This window comes from Phoca vitulina, unplaced genomic scaffold, assembly GCF_004348235.1.
Source record: "Phoca vitulina isolate PV1807 unplaced genomic scaffold, GSC_HSeal_1.0 scaffold59, whole genome shotgun sequence".
Taxonomy (NCBI): Eukaryota; Metazoa; Chordata; class Mammalia; order Carnivora; family Phocidae; genus Phoca; species Phoca vitulina.
Genome location: NW_022589762.1, coordinates 6,829,827 through 6,854,344, shown reverse-complemented (window position 1 = coordinate 6,854,344; position 24,518 = coordinate 6,829,827). Strand labels below are relative to the sequence as shown.

Genomic DNA, 24,518 nt, shown 5'->3' with positions numbered 1-24,518 from the left:
CTGAGAGAGGAGGAAGCCATTTTCTCAGGGGTACTCTTGTTATTCTTTATCCTGTTGAAGATCTAATGAATGTAGGTGACCATTCAGGGTTGACTCATCCAGGTTGCTGTTGTGAAGTTCATGGGCAGCAGTAACATGGAGTGGGCAGAATGGCCAGCACAGGCCACATCTCCACCCTCTGGCTCCCTGGTTTCCACCTCGCTTCAGGCAGGCTGGACTCCACATGTCGCACGCATTCCTCCTTGTACCTTTGTCTGCCTATCCCTTTCTCCCTGTTACCCACAGCCCTTTTGCATCTGTCATACCATCATACAGCGTTCACAGTACAACTCACATTCCCTGTCCTCCCATGGCATCCTTTCTGGCTCCTCTAGCCCAGACTCAGCTCTTCCACTGGTTTCTTATATCAGTGAGAGCTCTTGGTTGCATGGACAGAAAACCCAACTCAAACCGGCTTGAACAAGGGAATTTATGAGCTCATGTGATCAGAAAGCCCATAAGTAAATTTGGTGAAGCTCAATCCAGCAGCTCAACTGATGTCCCCAAGGATTCCCTGTTTCTCCATCATTCTGCTTAACCTTCTGCAGGTTCTACTTCTGTTTACTCAGTGGTCCCTTGGCTGACCCAGGTCTTCCCTTTATGGAGCAAATTGACTGCCACTAATCTCCCCAGAAAGGGAAAGCTGCTGTCTCTGGAATCCCTGGCTAGCATTTCCTCATGTCTTATTGGTTCTGACTGCATTACAAACAGATTCCAGAACCAATTGTTTTGGCCAAGAGGAGGGATACGCTCATTGGCTCAGGCTAATTGGGCTTATCCCTGGAGGTGGTGATAGGGTCAGTTCCACTGAAAACATAGGCTGAGATCCAGGAGGAGTATTTTATTTCTCTCTGAGCAAAATCTGGCAATTATCGATGAGTGAAAGACAACAATCATATGAACATTCACTAGTTGTCCTGTCCTTTCAGACATTAATTACTCCTGGTCATGATGTTATTCATCTGTTTCATGTGTTAGGTACCATTCATCCGGTTTCCAAAGAGTCTGAAAGCCGTGTGATGGTATGATAGCTTATATTTCTTCTGTATACCCTTAGCTCTTAGCACATTGCTGAACACACAGTTGTTGCCCAATAAATACTTGTTGAATTGAAATATGTTGAGGTGGTTGAGTCATAGGAAATTCCTGGGGGGAGAGGTGAGTCACCACTAAAAGAAGACAGGGGCACATCTTTGGGAGGGAGAGGAGTTAATTAATGATAGCCTGAAGGCTTTATACAAGTGTCTTCAGGGAAGGAGAAAAGTATCAAAATCAAAGAGTCACATAAGTTTTGAGTTAGGAGGGATAGTAGCGATAGCGTACTTGTAGAGGTAATACAGTGGGCTTTCAAATGCCTGGAAATGCTTCTCTCTGAGTGGGACATTTATCACAGGGGCCAAAGGAAGGAAGGTCAGGAAGGAGGTACTAGGCACTGCTGCCTGAAGGTTTGATGGCTGTTGAATGTAGTGATACTCATGGCTGATCCACCGGGTGACCCTAGGATTGACCTTCCGATCTGGGGCATTTCTGATAATGCTAGGTGCTCTATGGGATGGGATAATGAGGCAAGAGAAGTAAACTGGGACTGTCCCAGCCCACCCAGGACCTAGGGATCATCCTTGGTAAGCGTATGTGTAAGCCACCCAATGGCGTCCTTGTTTTCCATTTGCCCAGTGGGGAGATGCCCACTCCCCCTATCTGCCGTCCCTTCCTCTGGGCATTAAAATGCTCACAGCGTCCTGCTGGGGGCGAGTGGGAAGCCCACACAGGGCTGAGAGTGAGCCTTCTACAGCATCTGATTCCACTTGTGGGATGTCGACTGTCCAAAATACTTTCTCTGTGACGAATAGGAAGGACCAGCATTTTCCTCTGGTCTTTGCTCATGGTTTATCTGTGACCTTTTCCCCTCTGTCTGGGGCTGGGCATGTATGCCTGAAGCCTGGTCCTCAGCCCCTCCTAGCCTTCCTTAGTTTGGGGAGAGGCCCTGTCCTTTCTGCCAACATCTGAAGGGCTTATGGATTTTTATCCCTATTTTTATAGAAATTTGGTCCCTGGCTCATGGGTTCTGTTTAGCTTTTTACTTTATACATTGCAAACTCCTAAGAGAAACATTCTCTTTTATCTTTGACCTCACTTGGTGCTGTTGAGGTACATGCCAGGAACTGTTGCTGTGGTGGGCTCAGCTGTGATTTCTCTCAGGTAGGACCCAAGAAGCTTGGTAGGATCCCCACGGAGGTCAAGGGCGTATGTTCTGTGGTCCAAAGGCAGGGGCAGGCTCTGTACTTTGAGTACCAAGGCAGAGATTTGGCAGTGGCTGCCCCTGAGTTCACTCTTAAGAAAATCTTTTTTATATATACGTTACAGTTTGCAGAATACTTTATGTAATCTCATTTGCTTCTGAGATACCATGGGATCAGTATTAACTTCTGAATATTTATTTATTAACTAAAAACTAACATATGGCATATTGTTAAATAAATAGCATATTTATTTAGCATATTTTAATGAAAAATAAGGATCTTTTCCAAAACAAAAAAATTGTGAGAAGTATGGCATTGTTTTACATTTTTCCTCGAACTTTATCAAGGTGTAACTGATATGTGATAAACTGCAAATATTTATTTATTTATTTTGAAGATTTTATTTATTTATTTGAGAGAGAGAGAATGAGAGAGCGAGAGCACATGAGAGGGGGGCGGGTCAGAGGGCGAAGCAGACTCCCTGCCCAGCAGGGAGCCTGATGCGGGACTCGATCCTGGGACTCCAGGACCATGACCTGAGCCGAAGGCAGTCGCTTAACCAGCTGAGCCACCCAGGCGCCCTAAACTGCAAATATTTAAAGCATCGGATCTGTTGAGTTCTGATGTATGTACACACCTGTGAAGCCATCATCAGAAGCGAGGTAATGGGCATATCTACCCCCTGAGAGATTCTGTGTGTGTCTTTGTACCATTCGTCCTTTTGTCCTCCAGGTGGTGTTTGTTATTATGATTATTTTAACATTGTCTCTGAGTTTCAAGAGTTTTGGGGACTCGTCATAAATGGTGCAGCTGGTAAGTGACAGAGCCGGGCTCCCAGACTTGGTCCTCAGGCCCAAGTACCCACAGCCTTCCCACATCATGTCATATATGGTGAAAATTTTCTCTCATTTCTTCTGCAGGATTTTTGAAGTAGAGTGAAGCCCAGAGAACAGTTAATCCCACTCTGTCTGTGTGGCACTCCTCCCAGGGTGCCGTGCTGCCCTTGGGGGCCTCTGCTCAGGGATTGGCGGGGGGAACAGGTTCTCTCAGCCCTTGGTGTGTAAGAGGGTCTGACTCTTCAGTTTTCCTGGGTTCGCCCTCACTACTTCATCTACACCTGGCCTTTGAGAGGAGGTTTTCTGGAAGGCTCCTGTGTGGAGTACAGTGATAGGTGATACATAGTCAACACTTTTGTATGGGTCTAGAGATAATCGCTTCTGGGCACGTATCCATTTTGGTAGCTGACCCAAGGGATCCTCCCAGCCCTGAGTGTCCTCCCCTTCCAGGAGCTTTTATGATGGCTGTTTGCTTTGAAAAAAGGACAAGATTGGCTGAATTTTCATTTCTGCAGGACCCTGGCTAGATTGTTCCGAGTCTTTGGTTGGGGACGAGGTGAAGCCTTTCCTATAAGAGGGGACATGCTGCGGATATTTTGGGGTGTTTCTGGGACAGGGTGCAGTGGGCGTTTGGTCCTGCCCTCTGCCTCTGCTGACCCATCCCCACCTTGGCCTGGAGAGGCTAGGGTTCAAGAGGAGGTTCCCTTGCTCTCATCCAGGACCTCCCAGATAATCCAAGAATGTGGGAGTCACTGAGGGCTTCTCTCACCCTTGCTGTGGGACCATATGCCTGTGGTCCCTGCCGATTCAAGGTGACCAAGGTTGGTGCTATCTTAGGCGAGTCTGGCCCTGCTTTGTCCCTCTCCATTGTCTACATGCTCATCTCCCCACCCTTCCTCTGGCAGCCCTGTTCCTGGGCCACGATGTGCTGCAGCTGATGTTCTCGGCTCACAGCGGGGCCGGGACCAGAGTACACTCAGGCGTCTGGGGTCAGCATTGAGGTGGCTTGGCAGGCCTGTGTGGGAAGGAGGCTTGTGGAATATCGGTTTCCAGTGTTTGGCTGGGGCTGCCTCCCATTCATTCTTGTTTCTCTAGAGGGAAGACGTGGTCTTGCAAAGCCACATGCAGTCTTTGGATAACAACAGCAAGACATAAACAATACGGAGAATCTCACCAGGAGCACTCGGCCTCTGGTCCCTGCCAAGGGCTTTGAGAAGTAGCTGGAACACTGGAGAGAGGTGGCTGGGGCGCAGTTCCCTCCCCCAATGCTGCTGTTCCTCCATCCCTCATTTACCTACTCTCCTGTGAAGGGAGAGCCTGCAGGATTGCCCTCTGATGGATTGGGAGCCCTCGGGGATGTGTGGTACCATCCCACTCAGGGACTGTGGAATGGGCCCCCCGGTATCAGGAGACCTGGGTTTCATTCCTGGCTCTGCTGCTCACTAGCTGTATGTCCATGTCCAAGCAGCTGAGCCTCCTGCATTCTAGGTCTTCATTTGTTATTTGAGGAAGATATGTTAGCTATCTTTGGAGGCCTCTTTATCTCCAGAGTCCTTTGGTCAAATCAGTTCATTCTTCTAAAATTCACCATGCCCATCAGCTGGCTCTGCTTTGAGCTGTCTGCGTGGGGATGCTGAATGGTACCATGGAATTCTGATGCTTGGCAAGTAAAGATACCAAAGACTTTTACATTTGAAGTCCCTTTTATTTTCCAAAGTATCCTTGGTTCTTTTCCTTAATGCTACAACACCCTTTAAGGATGTAAGGCAGAGAGGTTCTAGGTATGTGCAGTCCCAGCTCAGTTCAAATTGCATTTTGTGAGCACCAGAATGAATGTGTGCAGGTGGGTTAGGCCTCCAGGAAAGGGAGCAGTGGTCTGTAAACACAGCGAGGACCAGGGGCTACTGACGGGAATGGAGAGGCCCTCCTGCAAGGCCTTCATAAGGTTCCTGGTCAGGTGGAATCTTGAATAACTTCCGTTAACATGAGAAAAAGATTCAGAAATGACATTTAAGAGTAATTGAATTATTCTCTTGAAATAGAACTAGATTTAAATGTGGTTGGCCAAAGGTCACCGATTATTTTCTGGGCTGTGGTAGCCAATTTTTAGAAATTAATCACAGGATCCAAGCAGAACTAACGAGGCATCTGTGCCTACTTGTTGTACTGCCTACTTACTGAGTTTGTACTGTATGCTGGGACTGTGTTGGCTGCTGAGGACAAAGCTGCCAGCAAGATAGACACGTTCTTTGTCCTCCTAGAGATTAAGGTCTAGTCAGGAAGACAAGCATTAGACACCTAGTCACAGTGATTGCGCTGGTGGCCAGTGCTATGGAGGAGGACAGGGGCCAGGCAGGCAAGAGCGGGGAGCAGGCATAATCCAGGGTTCAGAAAACGCCTCCTGGAGAAAGTAATGTTTCAGCTGAGAAGCAGTTAGGAGTTGGCTGGGTCTGAGGGCACGGGAGGACTTTGCAGGGGAGGAAACGGTGTGTGAGGAGGTTCTGAAGTGGGACACTGGCTGGAGCACTTGGAAACCCATGGGAAGGGCTGTGTGGCTGGAGTCCAGGGAGAGGGCAGAGGTGCTGGTGTGTTAGAGAAGGTGCCTATGATCAGGCCTGCTGTCAAGGTGACTTTAGAGAGGAAGGGAGGAGGGAGAGGGTGGGACACTGGCTGATTAGGCAGGTACAGGTGCAAATGGGGACCCGACTTTGCTTTGTGAACTCCGTGTTCCATTGATTTAGTTAGTGGTGAACAGGTCTAGGAAACCAACTGACAGCACAACTTAAAAGAGACTGAGAGAGCTGAAAGTCAGGTTATGATTGAGGAGTACAGGAGGCCCCTTTATCCGTGGGGATACCTTTTAACACCCCCCCACACCCGTGGATGCCTGAAAGTATGAATGGAACGCTACATGTACTGTTTTTGTTTTTTCTATGCATGCTGTTCATTTCCTTCACCAGAGTGCCTGCATCCTCTTCTTGGGTACCTTTTCCTGACACCCAGGAGATGGAGAAACAGAATTTGTAGGGTTTTATGAAAATAGAATCATGGTGAAAGCAGTAGCACAGTTTTGTGAGACATTTCAACTGAGCGGGAGAGATTTTTCTGGCTCTGTTGTCTATTTCACATTTCTTGCGGCTGGGATAGTTGCATCCCCAAGATGGATGTGCTTGTGCTTGCTTGCAGAAATCTTTAGGCACTGGTTCTCCTTTGTCTGATGACCAGAACCAAATGACATGTTACAGTTCCTTTTCTACGGACTTGAATTTTAGTTTCCTGATGAGGTTTGGGAGCCCCTCCAGTCACATTGATAAGGTATTTATAAAATCTCTTCTAGAGATGGGCTATATGCTCTGATATGCCATCTTTTACCTACTTTATGTTGAATTTCGTGTTAGTTTCAGAAAGTCATGTTTTCTGACCTTGTCCTCAAAGCCTGGAGATGCGCTATATTTTGCACCCATGAATTCCTTTAGGACACATGGGACATTTTGAGACCCTGTTGATAATTTTAAAAGTTCATGGGCAGTAAAGAAGGATTACTTAGTCACCATCGTAATGTAGCAGGAACTGGTGTTCCCTGAGTCTTTCTGTTGACTGCGGGAATTCAGGGAGGACCTCTTGTGTCCCCAGCCCCGTGCTAGAGGAGCATGTTGTCCCTGCAGTCATTTTAGTCAGGTGGCTGACCTCTCGCCTGACCCACATTCCAGGCCCTGTAGCAGGGACTTGGCAGAAACCTTATCTCTAATCCTCACAACAGACCTGCAGTGTTTTTTGTCAGTATTCAGATAAAGAAACTGAGGCTCATTTGGTTCAGTGCGTTGTCCAACATCCTACAGCTGTAAAATCCAGGATTCAGATCTGAATCTGTTCTTATCTGGAGCCCAAGCTCTTCCCACTCCCCTGCTCTGCCCGAGAGAATCCGAATATGGGCAAGAATGGACATCAGTTGGGCCTAGAGAAGAAGGAAACCACTTTTTTCCCCCCCCCCCTTAAAGCTGGATCTGTGTTTCCCTTCAATTTTAGATTCTGGGTTAGTAAAAAGAGCTTCTGCATTTGGTGATGGTTCTGCTCAGGGGTTTTTAAGTATTTGTTTTTCTCTGGGAGACATAGGCAATCACACCAGCTAACATTTCAGGCCAGCTTGTGTGATTTTCTTTTTATGAGAGGGTAACAATATCGCATGGATTGAAAGGGACACAACTGGATGTTAGCACCGCACGATTGCATTCCAGCTTTTATCTTCATTTAAAACAAGTCCCATTTGAGAAGAAGAGGAGAAGTATACTTTGCTGGAGGGAAGTAGCAAAGAGGTCAGATTACAATTAATAGACCCTCTAAAATCACAATGGCTAAACAATTTTACCTTTCACCTAAAAATCCCGGGGACATTCATCACAATTTAAAAGTAAGGACAAAACATCATATATTAAAATCAGTAATAGTCATGATTTCATCTCTGTGAGAAGGATGGTACTGTTTGCCATCTTTCACCAAAAACGTCTTTCCTGGGGCCATGATGGAGAGCTGGGGCTACAGGTCAGCTTGCCAGATGGTTTCCTTTCTTATCCTTCATTTTCACTAAATTAGAAAAGCTTAAATTACAGTGAGAAGTGGGAGCAAGTGATGGATGACTCCGTCTAGTAATCCTGGATGTTTAACCATAGACAGACTTAGAAATTGAGGAGATTCTTGCTGAAAGCCACTTCCAGTGTTTTGGCAGAACAATGTCATCCTTGGAAGCTGGAAAGTTGAGTGTTTCATCTTAGGACTGCCTCATAGATTCCTTATCCGATACTTTTTGATTTGACTTTAGTCCAAAAACCATGTCTTTATGATCTGTTACAGCCCTTGGAGGTGGTTTGTAACTCTGCCTGGAACATGTTATGTCTGTCTTCCGTGGACCAGAAAATCATCAGGTAGAGCATGGACTGCTTAGATCTGAATACTTTTTTATCACATCATCTATGTAACTTTGGACCAACAATTTAAATTTTCCTGCCTTGATTTCCTCAACTGTAAAATGGGGTAGGTGATAATACCTGCTGACAGCATGGCCGTGAATATTCTTTGTGCTAAAGTATATGACCATCTAGCTCTGTCCTGGTACATGATACTCACTCAGTAAATACACATCACGATTATTGTTATAATTTTCAGATGTTTGCAAACTCTCCAGGACTTTCATACCACAGTTCAATCTTCGTGCAAAATCTTCGTTTCTTCTTCCTCCTTCTCCCTTATAAATCCCAAGCTTTCATCCCCAAAGTGGTGGGGGGTAGGTAGGTTCTGGATGTGCGAATTACTGAATATATTGTGGGATTGCCATTCAGAATCATAGAGATAGTCTTCACTTGCATTACGAACATTGTAAAGTATCTCTTTAAAGTAATCTTACTCATTGCCATGTGAGCATCATCATGGTCTGAGTACTTCTGTGGGGGAATGCAGTCCTCTGGTTGCCACCTATTTTTCTGCCCAGAACACTAGAGAAGCAGATGCTCAGAGGCTGTGTGTGGCTGGCTTCCACTGTTACCTTCAACACAGAATCAAGACCAGAGGGTGGATTGTTGAACACATTCGTTCTTTTTTTTTTTTTTTTTTTTTTAAAGATTTGTTTATTTGAGAGAGAGAATGAGTGGGAGGGACTGAGGGAGAGGGAGACAGAGAATCTCAGACTCTATACTGAGCCCAGAGCCTGATGCAGGGCTCGATCTCACAACCCTGAGATCATGACCTGAGCCGAAACCAAGAGTTGGAAGCTTAACCCACTGTGCCACCCGGGCACCCCGAACACATTCATTCTTTGTGAATGAAGCTGGAGAATGATTTTCAAAGGGGACACCTGCTTTTACGTGAGCGGTAACACCTTTGCTGCACGTAGAGTTGGTGTCTTCTCAGTCCTGGTCTCTGTGCTTCCTGCTTCACAAAATACGCAGGAATTCAGTAGAAGCCTCAGGGGGTGTAGGAGGTCAACAGAACAAGAAGCTGCGAGCGTTCTCTCCGTAGAGTACACGCACTAGGACCAGATTCCCACACTGCCCCTCAGCTGCACGCCGATGTCAGTGGCAGGCTGGCTGGCACACCAGCATCTTCCCACCCTGGTGCCCAGGTTCTGTGTGATCTCCGGCAGTCACCTGATGAGGCAGTGGTGCCGTCGGCTTGTTCTGCTTTCTCTGTGAACACCGTGTTTGTAATGAATTCTGCAGGTGGTTTTAGAAGCTTCTCACCAAGAATGGGGCTTTTGCCCATTTTTCTGACTTGTTTTGGTTTCCTCTCATTCTGTAGTGACAAAACTAATTGAATTAATGTCAGAAGTAGTTTTCTTTGTGTGCTTGTTTTGAAAAGAATTTGAGGCTTTATTTGAAGATGGGGAGAAACTGATGGCTTCTTGTCATAGTCCAACGAATTTTTTATCACAGACACTATGATGAGGGTTACTGAGTCAATAAGACCTAATTTTCAAATATTCATCACTCATTTCCTTTCCTTTCCTTTCCATTTTTGGGTGAAATCACTACACTCACAGAATCACTTATGCTGGGACATAGATTCATAATCTGTGTTCACACTGGAGCCCTGTTCATGATTTATGTTTATGATGTCATTTTGCACTGTACTGTTTACATTATTATTTATATCATTACTTTTGGGCTTTGGTGAGCCACTTTTGTCATTTGGGGCTATGACATGGCACAATGGGAACACAGATACAGACTTAACAATAAACAATGAGGGCGCCTGGGTGGCTCAGTCGGTTAAACGACTGCCTTCGGCTCAGGTCATGATCCCAGGGTCCTGGGATCGAGTCCCACATTGGGCTCCCCGCTCTGCGGGGAGCCTGCTCTCCCACTCCCCCTGCTTGTGTTCCCTCTCTCGCTGTGTCTCTCTCTGTCAAATAAATAAAATAAAATCTTTAAAAAAAAAAAAAAACAATAAACAATGAAACTGTGTGAATGGGATGAATGGCAGGCTCCTCACCGAATGCCAGCAAAGGTAACTCCTCTAACTGCTCTGCCGAGTGTAGTAAGATTAATGTGAAAATCACAATTGCTTACATTTCAAATCTGTGCACAGACTCGTTTTCATTCTTCTTTTCCTCTGAAGCCACCAAGCCTCCAGGGACCACACTTTGGGAACAGTACTCTGTGGTTTTTGATGAGAGCCTTTCTGAAACAGAGCTAGTGAAGGGGATACGGGTGGGAGGGGACTGGGTCCTGGTGAAGTTTAAACAAAACAAACGCCAGAAACTGAAGAAACACCAGGTCAGGGCTTCTAGTTCGGGAGAGTTGGGGAGACAGGAATTTAAGCTATGTCCTTCTAAGTGTTTCCATTTCTTCTTTCTTTGTACCTTACAGAGTAAAAGCCAGGGATCCATCTTTGTCCGGATACACGCCCCGTGGCAGGTGCTGGCCAGAGAGGCGGAGTTCTTGAAGATCAAAGTCCCCACCAAGAAAGTATGAGGATGTTTCTTCTGGGTTTGGAGGCCTCCTGAGGGCTGGCTGGATGGGAATAGTGTGGGGACAAGGCCAGAGTTTGGGGGATGAGGTTTTGTGGAGTTGAAATTGCACTTGACTCCCGAGGGACCCTAAGTATGGGGCAGTGATGTGGGTAGGGTGGGGAAGAAAGTTGGGGTGCAGAGAGGGGCTGGGCTTGGGAGATCCCTTCACCTTGGAGCTCCACCTGGGATGTACTTCACGAGAAGCCAGACATTGCCCTGGTGCAGCTTCTTGGTTTCTCTGTTATACCTCTTTTCTCCCTCTTCTTGGTGTCCCAACCCTGCCAAGCACTTTTTTTTTTTGGGCAAATTTAGCAATGAGAGCAGACAGCAGCCTTGCTGATTGGGTGATTGGGTCAGCGGCATGCAGGGAGAATAGCACCAAACTTGCTGCGAAGATCCCTATTCTGGTTGTGACCCTGCCACTAAGTACTGTGTGGTGGTCGCTCCCACTTGTCTCGTCTGTAAAATAGAAGGTTCTTAATCAGGAGAGTTGATAAAAAAATCATCTGGGGAATGTTTTTAAAATGTTCATGCCGGTGTCCCTCCTCTGGGATTTTGATTCAGGTGGTTCATATGGAATGAGGTTCTGGCATCAGTATTGTGGGGAAAAAAAAACCCTAGTAGGTTCTGATGCATATTTGAGTTGAGAACCACACAGTTCAGATGATTTTTGAGCTTCATTTCAGCTAACGTAGTTTATGTATGATTTTAAAATCTCCCCAGGGAATTTGTAGGTGAGTGTCCTTGTATAAGAAAATTTAGCAAATCCTTCCAAAGAGAAAGGAAAAGTGTCCACAGATTTACCATTCTTTTTTTTATTAGGCATTTTAGGGGAAAGGAATGGCTATGGACTTTGGCCATTTGCAATGTCTCTAGGAAGGGTCCTGGGGCAGATTCTACTCTAGTTTAACGATGGGTGATATATAGATGATGTCTCTCTGTCTCTCTCTTTCTCTGATTCTTTGTCTCTGTGTCTCCCTGTCATTCACACACACACATACACACCCACACACACTGTTTTATAAGTGGTGACCTAGCTTTGCAGAGATCGTTTTCCTCATTCCAGCCACCATCACCATGATTCCCAGCCCCGGCATGAACAGAACTCCATGTCTGCTGCCTTCTGCACCACGACTGTTACCACCTGCCTTCTTATCACTGTGTGCACTATCATTGCCATCCTCAGAGTCAGCAATGCCATTTTGATGAGCATCATTGGCTATATTTATACCATCTTCTCTACCAACAGATTACTCTCTCCATCACAGTTCACTCATCAAATACCAGCATGTGTGCCACCATCATGAATGCCCTACTCAAGAAGGGTAAAGTCTGTGGGTTCTGTTTTTATAGGCTTATTAAGACAGATGATACCTTCATGGCAGGTGGACAAATGACTCTCAAACAGTGAACAAATGCAGACATGAATATTAGCTACAGACATTCTGCCAATAAAAAGTAAATGTTTTGGGGTCACCTGTCTGAGTGTCTTGTTTTCACAAGGACCACACCAGGGTCTTTTCCCCTTCAGTTGCACTGCTGTGTTGTCTCCTAGTTTTGGACCTCTTGCTCCTAAGCCCATGGTCCTCAAATGCAGGTGTCATCTTTGTCATGGCCCTCTACTCCTCCTCCACTGATGTTCTCCTTGACTCATCCCAAGTATCGGTCTTGGATGGAAGCTTCTGCTTCCCCCTGGTGGTGTCCTAACCTGGCCAACCCTTTCACTTCTCTTTCTTCTGCTTCTAACTTCAATATATTTCTTCTCCTTTCTCTGGTTTATGTGAGTATCAAACGTTCTCTTAATCTCATTCTATTTGTATCTTGCTTCTTGTGTTTTATCTTTGCTGGCTGATCCTTGGAAAGAAGGTGAGCAAAACTCTAATGCCCATGCTATGGCTTCTATCTCCCAGGACGCTCCTTATAGGAGGAAAGCTAGAGACATAGAAAAAGTGTGTATTCTTCTATTCCCTCTTATGTCTCTTTCTTCTTTGCTCTCCTTCCCATCCTTCTTCTCTCCCCTTCCATCTCTCTCCTGATGCCTTTTCCTAGCCTCCTTCACTGTTCTTGGGACATCCTGCCATACCTCTCATTTCTCTACCACCTTCTTCTCCTCCTCATTCCCAGACTCAGCCCCCATGTAGTTCCTACCCCTGGTCTCTGCTTGTCCTTTCACAGGCTCATACCTTTGAGAGCATAGATCTGCTTAAATGACCTATCTTCCCGCAGATTTATGTGCCCCCATATGCTTAGTCTACTGGAACTATCTGTAGTTTAGGTAGTGTCTGCACTTGAATTTGTAGATGAGATGATGAGGGCAAGGACATATTACAATGCAGCCATCTCTGAATTTCCCTCCTTCTTTGTCTTTTTTTTTTCATTTTTAAAATGATTCAAATATATTTGACATAACCTTGTGTAAATTTAAGATCTACAGCCTGTAAATTTGGTACATTTATGTATTGTAATATAATTATCATTGTAGCAATAATTAACATCTCTGTTACATAAGTACTCTTTTTAGTGGTTAGAATAATTAAGTTCTAGTCTGGCTATAATACAACATCCTTGTCTGTAGTCACTATACTCTGCATTAGATCTCTAGCGCTTATTTCCTACTTGTTGCAAGTAGGAACCCTTAAACCACATCTGTCCTATCCCTCCTCCTCCCTGGTTCCTTGGTAACCACACTTTACTCTCTATTTTTGCAGGTTTGGCTTCTTAGATTCCACATATAAGTGGTAGTACACAGTACATTTTTTTAAAAAGATTTATTATTTATTAGAGAGAGAGAGACAGCAAGAGAGGGAACACAAGCGGGGGGTGACAGGGTGATGGGGTGGGAGAGGGAGAAGCAGGCTTCCTGCAAAGCAGGGAGCCCAATGTGGGACTCGATCCCAGGACCCCAGGATCATGACCTGAGCTGAAGGCAGATGCTTAATGATTGAGCCACACAGGTGACCCTACAGTACATTTTTTTTCTCTGACTTAATCTCACTTAGCATCCTGTACTCAAGGTTCATCCATGTTGCAAATGGCAGGATGTCCTTGTTTCTCATGGCTGAGTGAGATTCCACTGTGCACACATACCACATCTTCTTTATCCGTTCATCTGTGGATGGGCAGTTAGGTTGTTCCCGCCCCCCCTTCCTTTTCCTTTTGGAGGCGTTGGGTGGCAGGCACTGGGCTAGGCGAGTCCTCAGAAGCCCAGACTTCTCGCCTTGGTTTTGCACGTATTTGCAGTGTGACTTTGGGATGTCACTCCCTCTTTTGGAGCCCCAGTTCCTCATCTATGAGATGGGTGTAATAATACCTGCCCTATTTTTCTTAGAAGGTTGGTCTTTTTTTTTTTTTTAATTTTTTAAAATTTATTTGAGAGAGAGAGAGCACAAGCAGTGGGAGGGAGGAGCAGCAAAGGGAGAGGGAGAAGCAGACTCCCCGATGAGCAGGGAGCCCGATGCGGGGCTCGATCCCAGGACCCCGGGATCATGATCTGAGCCGAAGGCAGACGCTTAACTGACTGAGCCACCCAGGTGCCTCTCTTAGAATGTTGTTCTAAGACTCTAACCCCTAAGCAGTGCTTTGGAAATATAGGAGTTTATCATTGTGTCTGTGTACTCGAATATTTTGGTGTGCATTTTCTTTTTTTTTTTTTTTAATTTTATTTATTTATTTGAGAGAGAGAATGAGACAGAGAGAGAGAGCATGAGAGGGGGGAGGATCAGAGGGAGAAGCAGACTCCCCGCTGAGCAGGGAGCCTGATGTGGGACTCGATCCCGGGACTCCAGGATCATGACCTGAGCCGAAGGCAGTCGCTTAACCAACTGAGCCACCCAGGCACCCCCTCGAATATTTTGGTGTGCATTTTCGATTCCTAATCCCCCAGTCAGCTTCCCTGCAGTCAGCGCCGCTGGAGGGCCCACTGTAGAGGGTCTTTGGAGAGACACTGCAGAGCACAGAAATAATCCAGGCTCTCAGAGAGCTTACAGTCAAAGGGCACAACAGGAGGAACACACATACCCAGAGAGCAAAGCATGAATTAAATACTGTCTCAAATGGCAACTCATTAGCACAGCATGGGTCTCTATATAAATACGATGAGCCAGGGAGTCTGGGGACAGCAAAGCCAGGTGGTGGCTCCTAGAAGGCTGCAGATATAACAGAAAGAACTTTCCCCCAAAGTTTCTGGGTCCCAGACTTGACACAGGTGGGCTGTTGTGGCATCCTTCTGTGGCTCAAGCCACGCGGCCCGATCTTTGTACCATATAATGCAATGGCTGGCCTCACAGGAGATGTCATGACCAGGAGAGGGGGGATATAACTCAGTCGGCAGGGTAGGATGCGTATGTTTTTCACAGTCAATCTGAGAACCTGAGTACAAGGGTAGAGGTGGGGGTTTCACCCAGTTTCTGAGATGAGAAGGGGGCCTAGGCAGAGAGGACGAGACAGGGCAGTCTGCACAAGGCTAGCATTGAGGCCAGTGGCATTTCCCTCCTGTTTTAGTGGGTTTGGGAAGTGACTACGAGGAGAATAAACTACATTTGCATAGGGGCACATCCTGGTGGCCAGGGGAACGCGGAGGAAGACTGAGGCATGGCGCAGGATCAGTTGAGCATCCCCCAGGCTGGTGGAGGTTTGTATCATAACTCAGCAGGGTCTGGAGAGACCAGGAAGATGGGGGAGGAAATCACAAAATTGAGATCTCAAACTTGGACAAATCCATAGTAATGTGTCCAGGGACTCGGAGTCCTGAACACAGATATTAACCGGGAGGGGGAACCTTGGAAGGAAGCATTTATTTTCCAAAAACAACAACAGGAGAGCCAGCATTTTGTGAGACATACTCAACATCCATGCACAGGAACCGGGTGGGGAGGCCTGGCCTTTGGCCCCGGGCAGCTCGGGAAGGTTTGAAATGGGTACTTTCTCAGCTTTGCTCATTACCAGCATTGATGTTTCTCTCTCATAAACTTTTTATCCACGTGAACGAACATCCCCCCCTTGTACCCCTTATTTCACTTATTCTCCAAGTGCTCCCTACAGCAGAGACAAGGCTGGGAACAGACAAGGGGGAGGTAACGGAATCCATTCTTGTTCATGAAATCATGTTAATCCAGCCAGAGTCCACTGAATTTGGATGAAACGACGTGCCTGGGGTGGGTGAAAATCACTTTTGTCCAGTCTGTCAAAACTTACGTGGCTGTTGTCAGTAGAGAGACTGATGTTGCAGGGGCCACATTTGCTGTTCCCAGGAGCCTGTGAGGACTTTAGCTTATGAGCCCTTTGCATGCAGGTAGAGGCTGTTAACTTCTAGCAAGTTCTACCTTTTTAGGAAAGCAGCCTTAGAGCCAGCCTCATCTCCAAAACAGGAGTAATAAATGTTGTGGCGGGCTGTTGTAAGGAGCCGTCCTGATGTGGGATACCTAGCATAGCGGCGCATGTAACACATGATAGCTGGTGCTATGACTTCTGTCGCTATTGGTGGTCATATGTGAGGTGCAGAGGGCAGCACGGTTGGCAAAAATTGGGTAGCTCTTTCCTGCTGTTTCCCTTCACAGCCAGCATCTGCAGTGTTGGGGGAAATAGACCCAGTTCTTTCAACCTGCCAAGGCCGCCAGAAGCCCAGACATGGAATCTGGGGAGAGGCAGGAACAGATGGCCTTTGCACTGTGTGCTGGGGGATTTCTGTTTCCTAGAGCATGGCTCCTTGGGGCGTCCCTAAACATAATGGCTGCATACGCGAGGTCCGTGATGCAGTCCCTGGAGGAGCCAGCAGGAAGGCTGCTCAGCCCCGCAGTACAGGAGGGAGGCCTCAAAGGCGCCCATTTCAAGGGACAGACAGCAGATGTGGCAAATGGAGACATGAATTTGACTCCTGGCTCTGTCCCCACGAACCTGGGGTTAATTCAGATCTTAGCCTATTTCCCGAAACAGGACTTGTGATGGGTTACAACCAAAGTCATAAATGCATATGGATCATTTTAAAAAAGGACAAATAACAAAGAACCCTGTAATTGGGGGAAGTAAGTAAGTGCAGGGGAAATGATGATCATAGAAATGGAAAATAAGAGTGATTCATGCAAGTGTGACAGATTTCACTTTGAGCTTCCTGGGAGCCAAAGCAGAAAGGACTGTGGCTCACATAATCCGTGGCAATGAGCATCCATTTGGGCAGAGGAAGCAAACTTTTTCCTGTTGTTAAAGCATAATTGTTATATAAAGGACACAAACAATAGAAGGGACCTATTTTCAGTAATGAGTGCATATAAGGTGCTGGAATATTCTTGGTATAGCCATTTCTTAAATGCTTCTGGATAAGAACTGATAAGTCACGTTAAACTGTAGTGTAGGGTGGATTCTGGTATGAAGTAAATGTATGTGCATTTCTGATGAGCCGATGATTCAAATCAAAAAAGAAATGTCATTCATCCTTTAAGTCTCTCCATGGAATTCATGGTTGGAAATATCTTTTATCTACTGAGCAGCATTTATTAAAGAATAATTCATCTTTTCATTTTCATGAACTGAAAACATATGTAACTGCCATTAAGAAATTTCTGATCAGTGTGAGAAAATTGGTGTTACCACACTGAACGACTGTAATTCCAGCTAAAAAGCAAAGCCACTTGGCATTTTGGTTAGCCTGAGTGGCCCCTTAGAGGAAAATATTAATTCTATTAAGCTTTGTAAATTATTGGAAGGTGCTCGGGTACCTACTACTGCCTCTCTAGAGATTCTGATTTGGTAAGCATGGCTTTTGCAGAAGCTCCACGAGAAGACCCTCCCTCTGGCTCCTGGTGTCCAGCCAGCTTCAGGGACTCTACCCAGGGGAGACCAGGTGAAGGCCGAGGCTGAGATTGGGGTAATGCAGGCCCAAGCCCAGGGAACAGGTTCAGAGAGGCTAATAAGCTTACCTAAGGTCACATGGCATGAGGGGGTTAGATCTAGGGCTCATTTCTGTCTGACTGCAGCCGTGCTCCTACCTCACTTTAATGAGTCTAAAATGAGGCTTAAGCTAACATGGTCTAGAATAGCATTTCTCAGAGCCTAAACTGAAGAACAGTGGTCTTCTTTTTTTTTTTTTTTTTAAGATGTTATTTATTTACTAGAGAGAGAGAGAATACGAGCAGGGTGAGGGGTAGAGGGAGAAGCAGACTCCCTGCTGAGTAGAGAGCCCAATGCAGGGCTCAGTCCTGGGACTCCGGGACCATGACCTGAGCTGAAGGCAGATGCTTAACCAACTGAGCCACCCAGGCATTCCAGTGGTCCTCTGTTTTAAAATAAGTTCATGGTCTAACAAACTCTAGAAACACTAATTATTACCGTTTATCTGACAAATTAAAAGTCCTGAGAAGACTTTCAGTAAAGAACACGGTTCCATTTTATTCACTCTTTTCTTGCTGAACACTCATAGGTTATTTGTAGGTGTATTCCTAGGTATCCCAGGGAACCAGTTATCTGCAGAACATACTCTGGGAAACTCCATCCTAGATTAAATACTCCTGAGCTTGGAGAGGTAACACAGCTGAATCTTTCTTTTGTCATTGCTTTGGATGGTGCAGTAAGTTACTTAGCAGTCCTGGATTATAGCTTTCTCACCTGTAAATTTTGGAGGTTGGACCCTGACTTCTCTGTCATAGCTTTAAAATGCTGGAGTCCACATGTTAGTCAATTGAGTTAGTGAATTTGTTCATTCTTCCCCCTATTGTTGATGTTAGCAGAGGGACCCCAGGACAGATACTCCTGTGGAGTCATTCACACTCTGATTGTGTCCAAATATCTAAGAGTAAAAGTATCCCACATCTGACACTTCTTCAAGCTGTGTGTTAAATGAGGTAATACACTTAGCCTGTGGGTCCCTACTCCGTATCTGGGGCTGCCTTTGTTCCTGAGCCTGGTAACGTCACTGGGTTTCCTCTGAGTTCTCCTGCTCATGCCTCTCTGTGGAGCCTGCACTGAGCTCCCTGATTTAGACTATTGTCAAGAGGGAGTACTTTACTCTCTCTTCCAGGGGCTGGAGCCTTTTCAAATGCTTTCAGTATTTGCCTCTGGTCCTGGAATTATCTCCCCATTTTCTCTACATGTACAATAAACAATAAAGAAACTCCTCCTTTGTGTCTCAGCCCAAATCTCACTTCCCTCATAGACCCTCCTTTATTCCTTACATGGATTCTTAGGCAACCTACAGTCAGGATTTTTCTCATTGGTTAGTTTTTCCTTAACTACTTTGGATGCCTTATACTCTTGTGTCTCCAAAGGTACATAAGCCCTCCCCAACCACTCCCTGAGAGTAGGAATTATAGTTTATGTTTCCTGTGTGTTCCCTGCAAACTGTAGTATGATATTGCCTAAATAATAGATGATCAGTAAATACTAGATTGATTGGCTGACTGATGCCAGATCATGCTTGCTCCCCCAGTCCCAGGACCCTCTTGTGGCTGTGACCCACAGTGTAATAGTGGGCTTCCAGTTCACAGCTGTGTACAGTTCATGCAGTCTTCCAGAACAGGAGGCACCTTCTTTTCCCTCCTCATCCTGACCAACTCATTCCTTCATTGGGTGGTAAGCTAATTACTCTTTGGGGCTATTTTGATAGTTCAGTGAATCCTCTCTGGTGATCAGAAAGTAAGAAGCAGGAGAAACTCGATGAGCTTTGTCAAGGATGGAGAGCTTGTAGACCCCTGGTCACAGGGAGAAAGGTCACTGTCTGCTCAGCCTTCAAGATGCCTTTCAGGGCAGACTCTTTTTATTATTACCGGCAGTAATTTTCAAATGAACCAGAACTGTTGGTGTTTATGTAGGGTTGGCTGTAGGTGGGGCCTTGCCCTGCGTTGTCATTGTCTGTTCCTAGACATTTGTTTTTAATAGAGGCGCAGCTGAGAGGGTAATGTTTGTATTTGATATCTTTATGGGCTTTTGGTGCACGCTCTTTGATTGCTATTTAAATGGGCTGGAAAGAGTGCAGAATACTTTGACTTTTTATTCCTTTTTTTGTTTTTGGTAATGCTTCTCATTTTCAAAAATAAAAACAAGATAATTGATGCCACCTACGTGCTGCGGTTTGAGTGAGGAACCTGATGTGGCACATGGCCATGTTCTAGACGTGCATAGGGGCCTGGTGAGACCACACAGGCCTGGCCCATGTCACGCAGCTCTGTTAGTGGATAATCCTGATGCGGGGCTCAGAAACAGTGACACTGAAAATATGAAAATGTAATGGGAAGTGAACTTGAATGGCTGTATTAAGTATTTTTAAGACTCAGGGTTAAAAAAATGGAGATAGAAGTGGTGGCTTTCTTTTTTTAAAGCCTCAAGTCATGTCTCTCTGAACTGGGGTAGCACATGCCAGCCTGGGGCTGGCTGGGACCTGGATCCCAGGCTTAGTACTGGAGGGCAGCGGGCAGGCTGACCATTGAATTTACCATCCCAAGTGGGGCCCTGTGATTATGCCAGGATGCAGTACTAGATGTTGAGTATGCCAGGACTGTCCTGAGTAACTGGGCCATGTGGGCGCTCTTCCAGATTGGCCATGGCTGCTCCTGAGAGTGTATGGGGAAGGGTGAGCAGGAGGGGAAAGAAGCAGGCAGGGGCAGTCAGCTTCTGGCACTTGGATGGAGCTCTTCTTACCTAGTAAGAACTGAGGTTGTTGACATGGTGACTCCTAACACTCTTGAAATCTGATTGTTACATTTTCAGGAATTTTGCAAGCTGGTCGTTACATCATTGGTAGCTTGAAAATGGCCACGGTGGGCATTATTTATACCATAGAAATCCACAGATGTTACACATCAGCAACCCGAGCCCCCTCCTTCAAGTAGTTGGTAAGCATTTACCAGCACTGCACCAATGAAAGCCCAAGGATGGCGCTGGGTGGAAGGACAGGGACCACGGATGTGTCCCATGGCTGAGGCATGGTCCAACCTGAGGGTGTTCTGTGATTCCTGCTATAGGCAGGAAGGGCTGTTGGTCAGAGAGGGGCCAGGAATGACAATGTCTCTGTCAGGGACCTGAAATAGATGCCATATTTGCCACCTCTGGTACAGAAACTGATTTCTCACCACTCCCTACTTGCTTGCTCTGTTCTAGCCACACTGGCCTCCCTGCTGTTCCTCCACAATGCCAAACCTGTTTTCATCTCAGGACATCTCGGCTTGGTCTTCCATCTGTCCGGAAGACCTTCTCTAGCTACCTCACATCTCTGGGGGCTCTGTTCATATGTCCCCTCCTTGGACAGGCCTCCCTGATCACCCTATATGAGGCCGGCCCCCTCCACTCTCCACTCCCTTCCATTGTTTTTCCTTCCTAACACTCGGTGCTGCCCACTCCTGAGTCATGTATTTGAGTCCTTGTTTGATTGTCTGTCTCCCCACTATATGAGAAGCTCTGTGACAGCAGGGATTTGGTTTTGTGGTGCAGGAAGCACCTAGAAGGGGCCTGGGATGATGAATGAAAGAAGGGGTCCCACATACCACACCTAATCTATGGTGGCAGCGGGCTGCAGACTGATGCCTAATGGGCTATAAGGCCCACCTGAGGGCATTTGGGAGGACTGTTGCCATCCCTTAGGGCTGTCTGTAGGGGTGGGGCTGGCAGCCCATGAACCATAGTGGCTATCCCTGATCTGGGTTTTCAGCTGCTCCTTCAGTTGCCAAGAAACATTTGGGAGGAGTCTCACTGTACCTGGAATGGGGCTAGGTTGTGTAGAAGGGTTCCTAGCCTTTCTGGAAGGCTACATTTTTTTATCCACCCACCCATCCACACATCTGTCCACCTATCCACTTATCCATCCATCCACATATCCATCCATCCATCCATCCATCCATCCATCCATCCATCCGTCCACCCATCCACACATCCATCTGTCCATCTTTCCATCCATCCATCCATCCAACCGGTGAATACCTGTTGAGTATCACTAGCTATGAGTATCACTAGCTATGAGTATCACTAGCTATGAGTTGTAGTCACCACTGAATGCTGAGGGTGGGTGATTCAGTGGTGACAACTGGTCCTAGCGCCATGTGGCTTCAGCATGGTGAAGATTCAGAAGAGAGCTGTATGAGCTGGGAGGCACCCACAGAGGAAAAAGAGCAGGGTGGACAGAGAGCCAACCAGAGGAAACCAATTTAGGTGTGTGTGGGGGGAGGTGAGGGAAGGCGACATTTGAGCTTAGACCTGAGGGTTGGGTTGGGGTTTGCCAGGTGGGGAGGGCACGTGAGAACCTTTCCAGGAGAGGGAAGCACATGTCATCCAGTCCCGAGGTGGGAAAAGCCAAGCCGGGGTGGGGAAATGAGAGGAGGCCCACATGCCAGTGTGCGTGCAGTGGGAGGCAGGAGGCACGGCTCACAGGGGCTTTGTTAGCCATGTAAGTAGTTTGGATTTTAGCCCATTTTTCAAAATTCAGCAAACATTCATTCATGTGTAGAGGACATACCAAAACAGAATTGAAAACCATAAATGAATACAGAGTTAGACAATGGGAGAGTGTGCGTTTTGTAAGTATATCACTTTCCACACTCAGTGGTGCATCAGGCAGGAAATGGACCTGTAGGCACAGACAGGTAGGGATGAAAAGACTCATTAATTCCCGTTGTTGGTGTCACACAGTGTCTCCCTGTGGGGTCTAGGATGCAGCTGATCTTAGTGGCTCCTGGTGCTATTTGCACTTTGGTGAATAGCTTAACACCTACATGCAAGGGTAAATGCTTACATGGGGGACTACTCAGGTCTGATGCAGAGTGTGCACACGTGTGTGTGTGTGTGTGTGTGTGCATGTGTGACCCTCTCTCTGCCCTCAGGTACCAACAGGGGCATGAGAACAGGGGACAAATTCTGTTGCATCTTTAGTTTCTCTTATTCATAACTTCTTGAGTCCAGAGGCATCTACCCTCATCCAGCTGGTGGCTTGCGGTGCCAGGCTCCACACTGATGTTTCAGTGTACCTATTCCTTTTGCAAGTAAATGTCAGTAAGTGGGTGTGATGATAATCTTCATCCCAGCCCTACTTCTCAAGGTGAGCGAGCTGTTGTAAATAATAACAGTTGACCCTCAATTATCCAGTGACCAGAGGAACAGAAGAAAGCATAAATAGATTAAAAGAGGCAGATAGGGGTGCCTGGATGGCTCAGTCGGTTAAGTGTCTGCCTTTGGCTCAAGTCATGTTGCCAGGGTCCTGGGATAGAGCCCTGCATTGGGCTTCTTGCTCAGTGGGGAGCCTGCTTCTCCCTCTCCCTATGCCTGCCACTCCCCCTGCTTGTGCTCGCTCTCTCTCGCTATCTTTCTCTCTCTCTCTGTCAAATAAATAAATAAAATCTTTTAAAAAAAGAGGCAGATAATTGGGAGTAATACCTTCTCGGTCATGGGGTGTAAGCAGACACACATGCTCATAGCTGGGCTCACCTCCATCTTTACACCTGGTCTCTGCTCATCCTGATGACTTTTCCTACAAGTTGTAAGAAGTGGCCTCCTTTGCTCACTACAGATAAGGGACTCATAGAAAATCAAGATTGTATTGTTTATAGCTCATATTATTATATCTTCTCCTTGATCTTTGAGGTCGTTGAACCTCTTCATGTTTGTACGACACTGGGCATGTTAGTAAAACTTTCTGTTCCTTGGTTTCTTTATCTGTAAAATGGGGACAGTACTATGTATCTGTTCATGATAGATATCACCACAGCTTTGGTTCCTTGCATCCCAGGAAGGAACATGATTCCAATGCAGGAAGGAAACAAATCAGCCCTCAGACCACAGTGCTGTGCCCCTCTGGAGGGGAGAGGCAGAGGGAGACAAGAGGGGAAAAAGAAGTAAGAAAAGAAGGAATTTCGGTAAACCTCTTAGACTGTGACAATGAGGCCAAAGTGAGCTTTTATGAGAACCACATTTGAGCCCTGGAATAAAAAATAAAAGCAACATACTTTAAAAATTATTTATGATTTTAAGCACATGAAAGGCATATCGTGTACCCAGGGAGGGCATAATGGGGAACAGCTGGCTAACATGTGTCTTGCCATTTCTGAGGATGTTCATAATTCTCTGATGTCCAAGAATAACAGTAATAACGATGCCGCCGCTGAGCATATTAATGATAATAAAGAGGATCAGGGTGCCTTTCCTGGATCCTGCTGGACACAAGAGAAGAGCCTGGGCTGCTGGGTTTGGTGGAGACAGAAAGGGAACTCCAGCCTGCGTCCTTGGGGGATCATGGAGCCCTTCCAAGGATCAAAGGTTGAAGGAAAGAGCCTGGATGGGGGAGTCAGGAAACCTGGGTTTCAGGTCTGGTTTCACCACCGACTCTGGCAATTCCTTGCCCCTCTGAGTCTCAGTTTTCCCATCTGTAAAATAGTGATGCTAATACTACTTGGCAGGGACACTTGCAGAGTTTTCATGGAGCCCAATAAAATGGTTCTCGCGGAAGTGCTGGACACATCGCAGAGCATTTGGTGTTGGAGGGGTCATCCCCATCTTTGTGCTTCTCCAGCACTTGGCAGATCAAGCACCAAGCTCAGCACCTGGCATCTAGGAGATGCCTACAATGTTGAAACATAGAAACATCATGAGTGTTTCTTTTTCATTAAATGTTTAAAGCTGTAGAATGTTAGACTTGGACAATACTTTACAAGGCACTTAGACTAGTTCTTTCTTTTATGATTTGTTAAGTGGATCTGGAGCAGTGCATGGTCTAGGGTCTAATTATCCTGCACTACTGAGTCGACTTGAGTATTCTATCCAGTGCCCTGTGGAGGATGAGATTTTCCATTCTGCCTGATGGGAAGAGGTGCTATTTTCAGTCCTTTTAGATGGTTCTTTCTCCAGACTCAGCTAGTTCCCTTGTATCCATGTGGCCAAATACTCACAGGGGACCTTCTGCAGACCTCTGGGGCTCCTTGTGAAGCTCTCTCCTCT

General features: G+C 46.3%; 1 protein-coding gene across 1 annotated transcript in view; it reads left to right on the top strand.

The window, feature by feature from the left end:
• LOC116623527 (anoctamin-2-like) overlaps positions 1 to 24,518 on the top strand; it is a 192,075-nt gene that overhangs the window by 77,616 nt on the left and 89,941 nt on the right. Inside the window, exon 4 of the mRNA XM_032390749.1 lies at positions 10,474 to 10,572. Coding sequence (XP_032246640.1) covers positions 10,474 to 10,572 — 99 coding nt within the window. The remainder of the gene's footprint in view (positions 1 to 10,473; positions 10,573 to 24,518) is intronic.